We start from the raw sequence: 12,549 nt of genomic DNA, 5'->3' as shown, positions 1-12,549 counted from the left end.
ACGTGCGACCGCGACCTCTCGTACGTGCCACCGACGCTTCTATACGTCTGTCTCTCCCCTCCTCTTTTTTCTTTTTTCCTTTTTTCTTTTTTCTACCGGAAATAAGACGATCATATCTTTATTTTATTTTATCTTCATACATATATTCATTCATTAACAATTAGAAGCTGTGGATATTTTATTCGCTACCATACATATGCACAGTTAGATTCGTCAGTTTTACGTGTATATACAACCATACATAATCGTAGGAGCAGTTGCGATAATCGTGATGCCAAATTGGAACTATGTGCTCCTACTCCGAGTGATATTTAAATTAAGGCCTTCAATTATTATGTCGGAGATACATTATTAATCGTTAGAAAGGTCTGTAGTTCAGTTCGGCTGCAGTTCTGGAATTATTTTGTGATGTGGAATGAAATTCAATAATGTGGATCAGGCAAGTAGGAGACCCTCTATATCGGTCAGTCTAGGAAAGAAAATCAAACCCTCTTTTAATACGACCCAATGACCTTTAAATAAATAGTGATATTTTTTTCGATTAGAACTTAGAAGAGAGGAACAAATAGTGAAATTCATAACAAAAATATTCTTGTTAATTGCTGAATATGGGGAAACTAAAAAGAAGAGGATGGTATTCTGCATATATATATATATATATATTTGTATTTGTATCTTTATGAAAAATCTTAAATAATCTTATTTTATAATGATGTAATAATAAAAAAATCAATAAGATTGTTATAATAAGAGCAATTATAATATCTATAAAAAAAAGCAATTATGATAATTATTTGAGTGATAAATAGTAATTTCAATTTTATTACAATATAATTGATACTTTCTCATATTATAATCGTTGAAAAATTTCCTGCAGTTTACATCTCGAATTATACCTCATATATGCTTGAGATGTTTTTATACACTATTGTTTGATTTGATTAGTTCTCCTTTTATTTTCATTTTTAGAATTATTATCGTGTAAGGAATTGTAAGTAAATAAATTAATAGGTCTGAGGATAAGAGAGGCAGTTGCCAGTTGCTTAAATCCACATGAGGTATCTTCCACAACCTCTTGTGGACACAGCATAAAAAGGTTGCTATGAATTTATCACATCAAACTTTAATAGAATCGTTAACCTGAATTTCAAAAATAATGATGAGTAATAAATGAGGTAAACAATCATGAGGTTCTGTTAACAAATTCACTTAAAGCGTGCCAAGAACGGTAATGAGATTCAAAACCTTCATTTACATGGACATTAAAGCTTAACCAGTTTATATAGCTTGAACAGATTAAAATCAGAACATTCAGTTCGAAAGTTGTTGCTTTTCGCACTAAACAGAGTTAACGTACAGTCTATTTATGACTATTGGAAAATTATTCCCAAAAAGAACTAAAAATGACAATTGTGTTCAAATTCTAATTAATTATGTCGCTCAGAACTTAATCGGTTTTAATGAAGAGAATCGAGAACTAAAGATATGTGGGGATTTATGTATTTTGGTATATCAAATTTATGCATAGTTATGGGTCAAAACCACGCAATAAAATATTGAAAATTCCAAAGAATTTTAGGACATTTTACTATATATTAGGTAGATCATATCTTCAAGGACTTTTCTACCCAAAGAAATGTCCCATGGTGGGACCCTTTGTTTAAATATCAATTAAGATATTGAAAATTACTTTTTAAACCTCAGATATTTAAATTACGTTACAATTTCATTATGTCATATTCAAAATTAATGAAACTTTAATGTGTTGCATGGAGAAGGTGCCACGTATCATATTCAACCAATCCAACCAACAACCATAGCCCGACCCATTCAACAATTAGTCGGGTTTACAACCCGAACCGTTCTTTATGGTGCGTTTGATTTTAGAGTTAAAGTAAGTTTGATTTTGATTTTGATTGTAGAAAAAGACAAATGAGATGAGATTATAAATTTGACTTGGGAAACGTGTATTTTTGTTGTGTAATGTGTTGAGTTAAAATCAAAATCATGATTCTAAAATCAAACTTACAAATCAAACGGGGCCTTAAAAATCAGTCGGTTAATACTTGGTCAGGTTCCAACTCAATCGGTTTAAAACAATAATTCCAGTTAATTATTTTCACGATTCAAAACACCAATACATATTATTGAAACTGCAGTATCTATGTGAATATGGTAACAGCGACCGATAACATCCAAGTAATCCGACGTGATAACGGCAACCAGTGACGGCCTATTGACTATTGACGCCGAAGAGTGTAAGGAGGACCATTGGCGGTTGTCTTTATCGTGAATCATTTTGTATGTTTCAATCGGATACATGGCATGGCGGCCACCTCCATTGAAGGAGGTCACCGGAGAAGGTCTTTTTTTTTTTGTTGAGTCGTTACCAGAAAAAATCCCTATTTTGGTTTTTTGGGAAAATAACTTCCTAAAATTGGAAAATATTAGTTTTTAATTGGGATCACCATCCCTATAATTAAGGACAAGAATAAGGCAAGTAAAATTAAAGAAATAAAAATGCAACAATCAGTAAACATGATTTATTTTCAATAAAGGAAATATTTTTTACCTAAAAATGAAGAAATTGAATATTAAAGAGCATCCGCATAAATATATAATTTGCTAGAGCTAACATAAGGTATCGCCCGTGCAAATAAAAAGTATAAGCATAGAGGGATATTTTCACGATATTTGAGAAATATAGCCAGAGAGTATTACAAAATTAACTAAGACTAAAATTATTGTTCCAACGCCAAAAAAAGTCATTTTCATAAACATATTTCTATTGAAAATCACTCTAGTGAACACTAAGGCTAGCTTACACTTATGCATAAATAGAAGAAAATACCATTTTTAATATGTCATATCGTTTCGAAGTATTAATTGTCATCATGGTCTTCTTCACCACTGCTTTCATAAACAACCTAGACGAAATAACAGCAAGACACTATATCACCTATGAAAATGATTTGTTCATGTTTCAAGTATGTCCATGTACCTAGGAGAACATCATTATTCACCAAGGTTAAACTAGAAATAACTGCCGCTAGTGATCGCCCGAACCCTAGGCCACATTGGGCAAATCATCATTTATCAAATCACGGTGGTGATTTGGTCATACTGCTAGTGAACATTGTATATGCTTTTCATAATGAACATAATTTATTGTCGTCCAAGTGATGTCCATTGTCTTTAACGTATGCAAAAATGAGGAAGGGGAAAGACCATGTTTATTGCAAGCATGTTGCAAGTACTACAAACAAAAGAGTTCCTTATGTTCTATGTTGTCCATTACAATAATGCAATAAATTTATGCACATTATTTAAATCACATAGTATCAATTGTTAAAACCTTAATAAAAAGAAAATTTGTTACGTGGAACAAAACTTTTGGGGTCTAAGGGCACTTATTTGTAGAATCATGTGAGTCATTAAGGGGATTGAATATGTTCATCATAGTATATGGTTATAGCTAGTTGGAGAATACGTTTAGGCTAATTTAATATGAAATCCTGGAGCAGAGTAGAATTGATAGTAGAGAAACACGAGCAGCAAGCAGAGAGATAATGGGAAAATAATGTAGCAAAGCCACTAAAGAAAGCAACGCAAATTCCGTTGCCCAACTTGGAGCAAACCAACATATTTGCTCAAGCCAATCCATGAAGTGATAATTAAAAAAATAAAAAAATTATTAAAATATCTCATAAATCATGATATGTTAGATTGCCCGTATCCGAAAATCACATAGCTCATAATCTACCCATATCATAACCCACATAAGGTAGTTGTAAAACGCGGGGATGAAGATATTGCAACATTCCCTTGATTATAGATAACAGTCTCTAGAAAACTTTCACGTTGATTGAGACTCCATGAAATAAATAAGGTTAGTCTGACTAAAAATAAGGAAGGGTAAAATACACTCCCCGTCCTTAAAGTTTTGTGTAATGATATTTCATCATATTTTAAAGGAAAATAGACACTCCACCTCATTAGTCTTATTGACTTAATAAGATAAATTTCTTTTGGTCCTCAATCTTTATTTGCTTTTCACTTTCATACTAATTCTTTTTCTTTTGAATTGTTATCATCTTAAACATTATACGGTTTATTCATTTTGATCTTACTGTTCAAATTTTCGATAAACCTATCAATATGCAATATTTTTTAGAATAAAATATATTTGAAAATAAAAAAGAAAAGAGAGCAGTTCATTAACAATCATTGAGGCTCTCAACAAGCAAGGGCGAGGAGATCATACCTACTACGAAACAATATTTTCTTGAATAAAAATTTTTAAAACAAAATTATAAAACATGACAACACCACATCATAGGGAGCCAATCTATAGTTGATGAGTATAACTGTCCTTTGAAGTCTTACGATGCGTTTGGATTCAGAGTTAAAATAATTTTGATTTTGATTGTGGAAAATGACAAATAAGTTGTGATTATAAATTTGACTTGATAAACGTGTATTTTTGTTGTGTAGTGTGTTGAGTTAAAGTTAAAGTTAAAATTTTTGACTTGGAAAATGTGTATTTTGTTGTATAGTGAGTTGAATTAAAGTTAAAGTTAAAATGAAAGTGATTTTAACTCCCAAAACAAACAGGCCAGCATCTAGGTTGGGGTGTGGCTATGCCTTTACCCCACCCTAACCGCCATTCGTCCACACTCGCACCTCCTATTAATCACTGTCAGCTAGTGGCCCCATAAGGTACCGATGTGGTGGCAATACCATCCCTTTCATACTCCTTGTTGATGTATCCTTTTTTATTTATTAATTTTCAAAAATTGTTTATTATTTATGAAATATTTCATGGTAGCTCTTGTTACACGGTAATGATCGTCAACAATCCAACAAAGTAAGGGACGACCTATTAAACAATTTATAACCTAGGGTGGTGGTGTGGTTCCCAACAAAGCCTTCATTCAAAATACTAAAATTTTAAAGGTCCTAGTGTATATATTGATATTATGGAGGGGTCCTCGCCGTTTACAAATACCCATTCTATAGATAACAAAAATCTTCCATGGTCATCGTCAATATTGAACAAAGTAGTTCTAAGCATCTTTTTATTTCTTTTTTGTTTAAGTTCTTAATTTTAAATTCTTTGCATTTGTAAAAAAAATTGCATGTCAAAAGATTTGATGGTGATTTAGGTAGCAAGATCTAATGGGAACTAATTATGTCACCTTAAGAATCATAGTGAGCGAAAAGATGAATCAAGACGAAATTAACAAATACCCTAAAGATTAAGGATCAAAAAGAATTTTTTTCTATCAAGTCAACATGATCAATTGAGTGAAATATCGATTTTTTCATTAAAAATGGGGTGGAGTGTTTATTTTCGTCAAGAACAAGGTGGAGTATAATTGGGCAAAACTTCGAGGGAGGGGAGTGTATTTTACTCAATAAGAAACGGGATGAACCAACTATGGCATACTTGTTCTGGAAAAGAAGATAATTTAAGTAATTTCCTTTTAGATCACGCATATTTCAATAGAAAATATCCATATTCACTGAGAGTAAAATTAGGTAAGCAAATTTTCCGGAAAAAATCATGAAAACAATATATCGGAGCTGTAACTAGAAAAAAAAAGAAAAAAAGAAAAAAAAGAAAGGACCTTCGACAACTTGCATTGGTCACATCCGTAGACGGTGGTTGGTTAAAGGCCAACATGGAGAATATATGGACGAAAACGTTATTCTTTCATAGGAGTTGCAACTGAGATAAAAGAAAACGATCGAAATGGGGTGGCGTGGCATGACCTTACGTGAGCATCCACTTAGAAAACGATTAAAGATGACACACATTCACGTCGTCGAAGTTGAACATCATCATTGAGGGAAAAAAAAAAGGTCGTTGTGGAAGCCATTATTGGCGTATTACAGAGAAAGATGAACTGATTTAATTGACTAAACCATTCTTTTAAGCTGAATTGTTGTTTCGGGCCACTTAACTTGGTTACTTTTTTTAATCCGACTCTTAAAATTGGGCAGGTTATTTGATTTGGATAATAACCCGGTTGGTTAATTAGGTCAATTATACTCAGGACACATGTCACAAAGTAATTTGCCCACGTGTTGGACGAATCACGAATGTCTTGATAATTTAGTGCGCAAAAGACAAAAAACAAAAATGCGAAGGACTATCATATAAGAGGCAAAAATATTTAAATTATAGACGGTTATAATTAGAAGTTGAAAAATCCAACGAATGAGAATTGTGTCCCATGGTGGCCTTTTTTTTGGGTCCCATAGTAGACACATCATATCTTCAATATTTGATGTGTATTAGAGTCTGTGAAAATAATATCACTCGTTGCATTATTAACGTGCGAGAGTTTCCATCGATCTCATTTCTCTAGAATTTCTTCATGGTATGTGAGTCATCATCAATCAATCAATTTCTATATAATAACAAACACTCGAGCGATCCTCTCATGCTGAAACCTCAAAATTATAATTGTCTTCTCTCACGTTATCACATCATTGGAATTCTTAACTCTCACACGCCGCCACATCTATTCTATTTTATAGTTTATCTTCACCCAAAAAACTTGGGGGTTTTTACCTAAAATGGCCTATGGTTTACCCGTTCTGTCAAATTTATCATATGCTTTTTTTTGTCAAATCTATCCTATGGTTTACTTTTTGCATCGAATCTATCTCGACGTTATCTTTTCCGTCGACATTTAACGGTCGTGCTGACATGGCACGTTTGAAAATCAATGGCGCCCACGTGGAGCGTTAGTGGGGCCACACTTGCCACTCTGAACATTTTTTTCGGGATAGATTTGAAAAAAATATAAAACCATGGGATATTATTGAAGTTAGTTGAAAACCACGGGATATATATTGAAGTTAGTTGAAAACCATGGGATATGATTGAAGTTACATGAAAACTATGGGATAGGTTTAGGAATTATCCAAAACAAAAAGCAACCGTTAAAGCAAGCGAAACAAAAAATCCATAAGCAAAGTGTAACAGCAAATAAATAAGAAAAGTGGAACACCAAAGTCTATAGTTTTTAGAGATCCAACTTTATACCAAAATGACCAACATTTACATATCCAATACTAACCCAACAACCTACACAAAAAAACCAATCCACCACTAGTTTTCAGAGATCTGACATAATAACAATAACAAAATGACCAAAGTTACTTATCCATAACTAACCCAACAAGCTACACAAAAAATCATCCTCCACTTCTTCCACATATTTCCTACTAATCACAGCAAAAAATTACACAAAAACCAATCATGTGTCTCCTCTTCTTCCATTAACAATCTATTTCTTCCCCGTTTTCATACCTTCGAACTGTTTGTGCTGGTTCCTTGTCCTAGGTTGCCGGTGTTGTTGCTCTTGAGGTCTTGCTCTGTGCTACTATTGCTGCTGTTGCTGCTGCTGCTGGTGCTACTGATGCTGCTGCTGTTGCTGCTGTACCTGCGTACCTTTATGTTGGTTCCTTGTCCTGGGTTGCCACTGTTGTTGCTCTTGATGTCTTGCTCCCTGCTACTGCTACTGCTGCTGCTGTTGTTGTTGTTGCTGTACTTGAGATGATTGGGTTTGGACAGGGCTAACAAACTGCCCTCCATGCCTACCCTTGTAAGACATCCTCATTTCTTCATCAGGCATCTAAAATAAATATACATATAAGTCATACTTTAAGAGCTAAATATGTAAAGACTTGCACAAATATATATAAGTGTTCAAAGAAACTTACACGAATGTATGTCATTCCACTTTCTCCTGTTAGGACCCCAATCCCTTTAAAAGCCAGGGACAATTCTCTGCGTATAAGAGCATCCACACTTGGATCCACTTTTGTGGCAGACCTTTTTTTCTTGGAGCTTGACTCTCCTCTTTCTTTCCTCCAAATCTGCAAGTTCTTAGGAAATATCAAATCTCAACACAACAACATATAAGAAGTGAAGTTGTTAACATTTGCCAGCATTGAAAAATGCACAAACCTGTAATTTTGGTCTGATGTCCTGTGCACGTGTTGAAGTTCCAGATTCTTGCACCTCTCTAGTAATTGATTGGTGGCTTGTAGATGCTGGTGCATGAGGGTGTTGCACTTCCACTTGCCTTTGCATTTGAACTTGCTGGCTGACAGAGACCTCATTCACATGACTTTGCATTTCCACTTGCTGGCTCTCATCCACTTGTCTAACCTGTCAATGACCACATTATTTGGTCATCTACCAGAGATATAGAATATGTCATTATCTAACTTAAAGAATGAAAAGTTACCTCACAACTTTTTCCATCAGTGGGTTGGTTGTTATTTTTCTTGCAGGTCCTCCTGTTATGGCCATATTCATGACAGATACTGCACCTCATCTCCTGTCCTTTCCTTGAAACTTGATCTCCCTCAGGTTCTTGTTCACCGATGTGCTTCTTCCTATTTTTCTTTGGTCTTCCAAGTTGTTTCTTCACCATGGGAGGGAATATAGGATCACCTTGAGGCATTTCCCACAAGTTCTTACCATTTAATGGTAGCATGAGATGTTTATAGGCCAACGAATGCACATCTCTTTTAAGCCACTCACTCACATAGTCATCAATATCTTTCCTCACATAACGAATACAACTCACAGCATGGGGGCATGAAATGTCTGTTATGTTCCATTTCCTACAACTACATGTCTTGGCAGGTAAATCAACAACATATGTATTCCCAAATTCCTTAACTTGGAATTTCCAATCTCCAGCATGCGTGGGCAAACAAGACCTAGACCTCTCTTTGTTCTCCTCCACTATCAGCCTTATCCTAGGGCACAATGCGTCAGTAGAACACACAAAGAGATCTCTCTTCTCTGCCATTCTCTGCATAATGGCAGTCCTAATGTCTTCCAACATGTCTATTATCGGTTTACCCCTAGCATGCAATATATAGCTATTAAAGCACTCACATATGTTGTTGTCTACAGCATCAGACTTTGGAATCTCAGTGATAAAGGCTCTACAGAACTTAGTGGGATCAATTTTCAGAAAATCATCAGTACCTTCATTTGATAATGCTCTCATCTCAGCTAATACTCTTTGAAATCCCACCATTGTAGTGCTCTTAACTGCCCTCCAGAAGCATGATTTTAATGAAAGACCTATATGCTTCTTTTTCCAATTTGCATATAGATGTCTAGCACAGTTCCTATGCTTCACATGGGGTAGGAGACCTCTCACTACATTCTCGAGCCCCTACAAAATCATCAAAGATATCCCATGTTATTAAACATAAGAAATCAAATGAAAATCTACTAAATGAGGACAAATCAGTACCTTCTGTTAATCACTGAGTATAGTCCAACCATATCCTTCAGATAGTCCCAAGTCGTCCTTCAACAGTTGAATAAACCATCTCCATGAGCTTTCATTCTCTCCTTCAACAACAGCCCATGCTATCGGGAACATTTGATTGTTCCCGTCTTTTCCAACAGGACTTAATAGTTGCCCTTTCAATTCTGTCTTCAAAAAACATCCATCCATCCCAATAACTCGTCTACATCCCTCAAGAAAGCCAATTCTCAATGATTCAAAGTAGACATACATTTTCTTAAATCGAACAACATAATCAGGATTATCTCTGTCATAAACAACTTCAAAAGTGTTGTCCTTGTTCACCCTTTTTAGCTCAGCCACATAGGATGGCAACCAGCTATAGTGCTCCTCCATAGTTCCTGGTATCTTATGTTGTGCAAGAGCTTTAGCTCTATAACACACAGACATACTAACTTTAATCCCAAACTTCTCATTGATTTCTTGAGCCAAATCTCTCACATTCCAATCAAAATTTGTTCTAAATTTGTCTAGAAAGTGCTCTGCTATCCAATAATATGTAGCCTGCTGATTTTTTTCACCTCGACTACATTTGTGTTCGTCATGAAAAGTCTTAATAACAAAGGCATCTCTCCTCTGCGCGAGGCTTCCATATATTCTCCATGGGCAATTTTGCTTGCATTTAGCCTCCATCTTCCTTTTACCTGACTTCAACCATTTAATTGCATAGCCATTGTATATGGCATAATCCCTGACTGCAGCCTGGAATTGCTTAGCACTCTCAAACCACATGTCTTTCTTGAACGTGATATTCTTCATATCACACCTGGGATTGAATGTCTTCGATCTCTTCACCATTTTACTACTTTCTCCCTCATCATTAGTGCTATTGGGAGTGATCACTTCATCACTTGAATCACCATAATCACTTCCAACAGGTCTAACTTGCAGAGGTGCTACACTTTGAGGCTTCTTCGATATCCTTTTCCTTCTCTGACCATCCATAAATTCATCATTATCTCTCTCACTGCCATACTCTTCATCATCACTGGAATAAACATTACTATCACTTGCACTATCACCCTCAACTGCCATATCTCCCTCATGTTCAGCTTCATTCCCTCCCTCATCAGCAGCTTCATTCCCTCCCTCATTAACAGCTTCATTCCTTTCTTCATTCCTTTCTTCATTCCTATCTGCAGACCGTCTCCATTCACCAATATCATCATCCTTCAAATCAGCTTCGACATAGACATGCATAATTTCATGTTTGACCCCAAGAGCAGCCATTTCCATAACCTCAAAATCAGTATTCATCTCTATCAAACCCACATCCAAACTATTTTTCGGAACCACATACCACATCCTCTTTGGTGGCTTGTAACCAAAGTCATCTAATATTCCTTTAAGCTCATGCCATGACATTTTATCTTGATCAACTTGTATGATGGTTTCAATCCCTCCAACATACCTCACTTGAGGTTGAAATTGTATATAACCTCCATGATGTAAAGCCAAACCAAATTTTGTTCCCATCCTGTTAATATATATATATATATATAAAGGAATGCAGTAAAAGCATTAAAAAACTAATGATACATATTCTTTTAGCAAAGTCAATAAAAAAGAATAACTCAGACAGTCAAAAGGGAAGAAGTGGGACAGTTTACCTTCAACGTCCACTTTGGTATTAGTAAACAAATAGGGCTAGACTCTCCAGTCAACCAAACCTGCAAAAGAACAATTTTTTTACATTTATGTTCTCCAATGAACCCAACAAACAAGACAAAGCCAAAAAAAAGGAGAATTTCGATAGTGTACTGCACATTAAAGACCCAACAACGCATCATTTGTACCAACCTGTTCGTGTAACAGTTGGGACCACAAAAAGCTTCAACTTTTGCAGGCAAATGGTCCCTCCTTCAACGAAGCCTCGTCTTTGTTGCTGCAAAGGAGACCAATCCAGCTCAGCTTAGTCCCTCTGCTTTTTCGAACAGAAAAAAGGCATATAAGTCCCTCACATCCACTCAACAAATTATCAAAATCAGGCTTAAATAGTCTAACTTGACTCAACAAATAGTCATAATCAACCGCAAACAGTCAAAATCGATGAACCCCTACCTTGATCGACAGTACGCAGTGCGATATTTTTATGATTGAAAACAAAGCAAAACCCTAAACGCCAATGTTTGGCTCTCCTTCTAGTAGAGGATTCGAGATTTTACTGGGGAGAAAGAGGTTGGACGGGATTATGGCTGAGGTTTGGCGGGATTAGGGCAGAGCTTAGGCGGGATTCTGGTATAGAAGGGGCGGAAGGGGCGGGAAAATGTTCATAGGTTTTTTTCATCACTCCAATAATATCCCATGGTTTTTAGTTTTTTCAAATCTATCCAGGGATCTGTCCAGAGTGGCAAGTGTGGCCCCACTAACGCTCCACGTGGGTGCCGTTGATTTTCAAACATGCCATGTCAGTACGTCCATTAAATGTCGACGGAAAAGATAACATCGGGATAGATTCGATACAAAAAGTAAACCATGGGATAGATTTGACAAAAAAAAACATATGATAAATTTGACAAAACGGTTAAACCATAGGCCATTTTAAGTAAAAACCCAAAAAAATTATAGTTTCTAAAGAATTTTATAAAAATTAATATTAATATACAGTTTCCTATTAATAAAATGGAGATTCCCATTTTTAATATATATATATATATATATATATAATATCATTTACACGATATCTTAAATATTATATCTAATATTGAATAATTGTCTCATAATATCTAATTGGGCAACTATATAATTTAATTAATTGTAATATGATCTATGATCGTACACTTTATACAATTGTACATGAAATATTTCAATAAATTCTAAAAGTAGTATGGCAAAATATTTGATATCAATTATATTTTTTTCAGTAGGTTGATATCAATCATATTATCACATGCAATATTTTCTAAAAAAAACCAGATATTATCAATTATCTTCTCGTATTATGAGGAATATGCTATATGCGTTATTTATATTTTTCGGATAATATATGGTAACTTCAGATTTTATATATGATGATAGGAATTATTATTATTCAGACATTACCTGCTATTCAAATTAAGTTTGAAATTTTGTAGTCCAAATATAATAAAAATTTATCGATGCATTACCAGTGCAAAGAGCAGGTTTTCGCCTAATATTAAATTAAATCTATAAGCTTTCTCTGAATGTAATCTTTGCCAACACATGCAGCCTCAGT

General features: G+C 34.9%; 2 protein-coding genes across 2 annotated transcripts; both read right to left on the bottom strand.

Annotated features, from left to right (window-relative positions):
• Window positions 1-7,630: 7,630 nt before the first annotated feature.
• Window positions 7,631-9,074, bottom strand: LOC116206318. The gene is made up of 4 exons (XM_031539153.1): window positions 8,268-9,074; window positions 7,985-8,188; window positions 7,738-7,893; window positions 7,631-7,636 (listed from the first exon to the last, which is right to left on the bottom strand). Exons 1-4 carry the CDS (start codon window positions 9,072-9,074, stop codon window positions 7,631-7,633), a joined length of 1,173 nt encoding a protein of 390 aa, XP_031395013.1.
• Window positions 9,075-9,302: 228 nt separating this feature from the next.
• Window positions 9,303-10,718, bottom strand: LOC116206308. Its single transcript, XM_031539142.1, has one exon. The coding sequence runs from the start codon at window positions 10,716-10,718 to the stop codon at window positions 9,303-9,305; it is 1,416 nt and encodes a 471-aa protein (XP_031395002.1).
• Between the last annotated feature and the right edge of the window lie 1,831 nt (window positions 10,719-12,549).

The sequence above is a fragment of the Punica granatum genome, chromosome 1, assembly GCF_007655135.1.
Source record: "Punica granatum isolate Tunisia-2019 chromosome 1, ASM765513v2, whole genome shotgun sequence".
In the NCBI taxonomy this organism is placed as follows: domain Eukaryota; kingdom Viridiplantae; phylum Streptophyta; class Magnoliopsida; order Myrtales; family Lythraceae; genus Punica; species Punica granatum.
The sequence above is the reverse complement of the archived record's forward strand: the minus strand, read 5'-3'. Positions and strand labels throughout refer to the sequence as shown.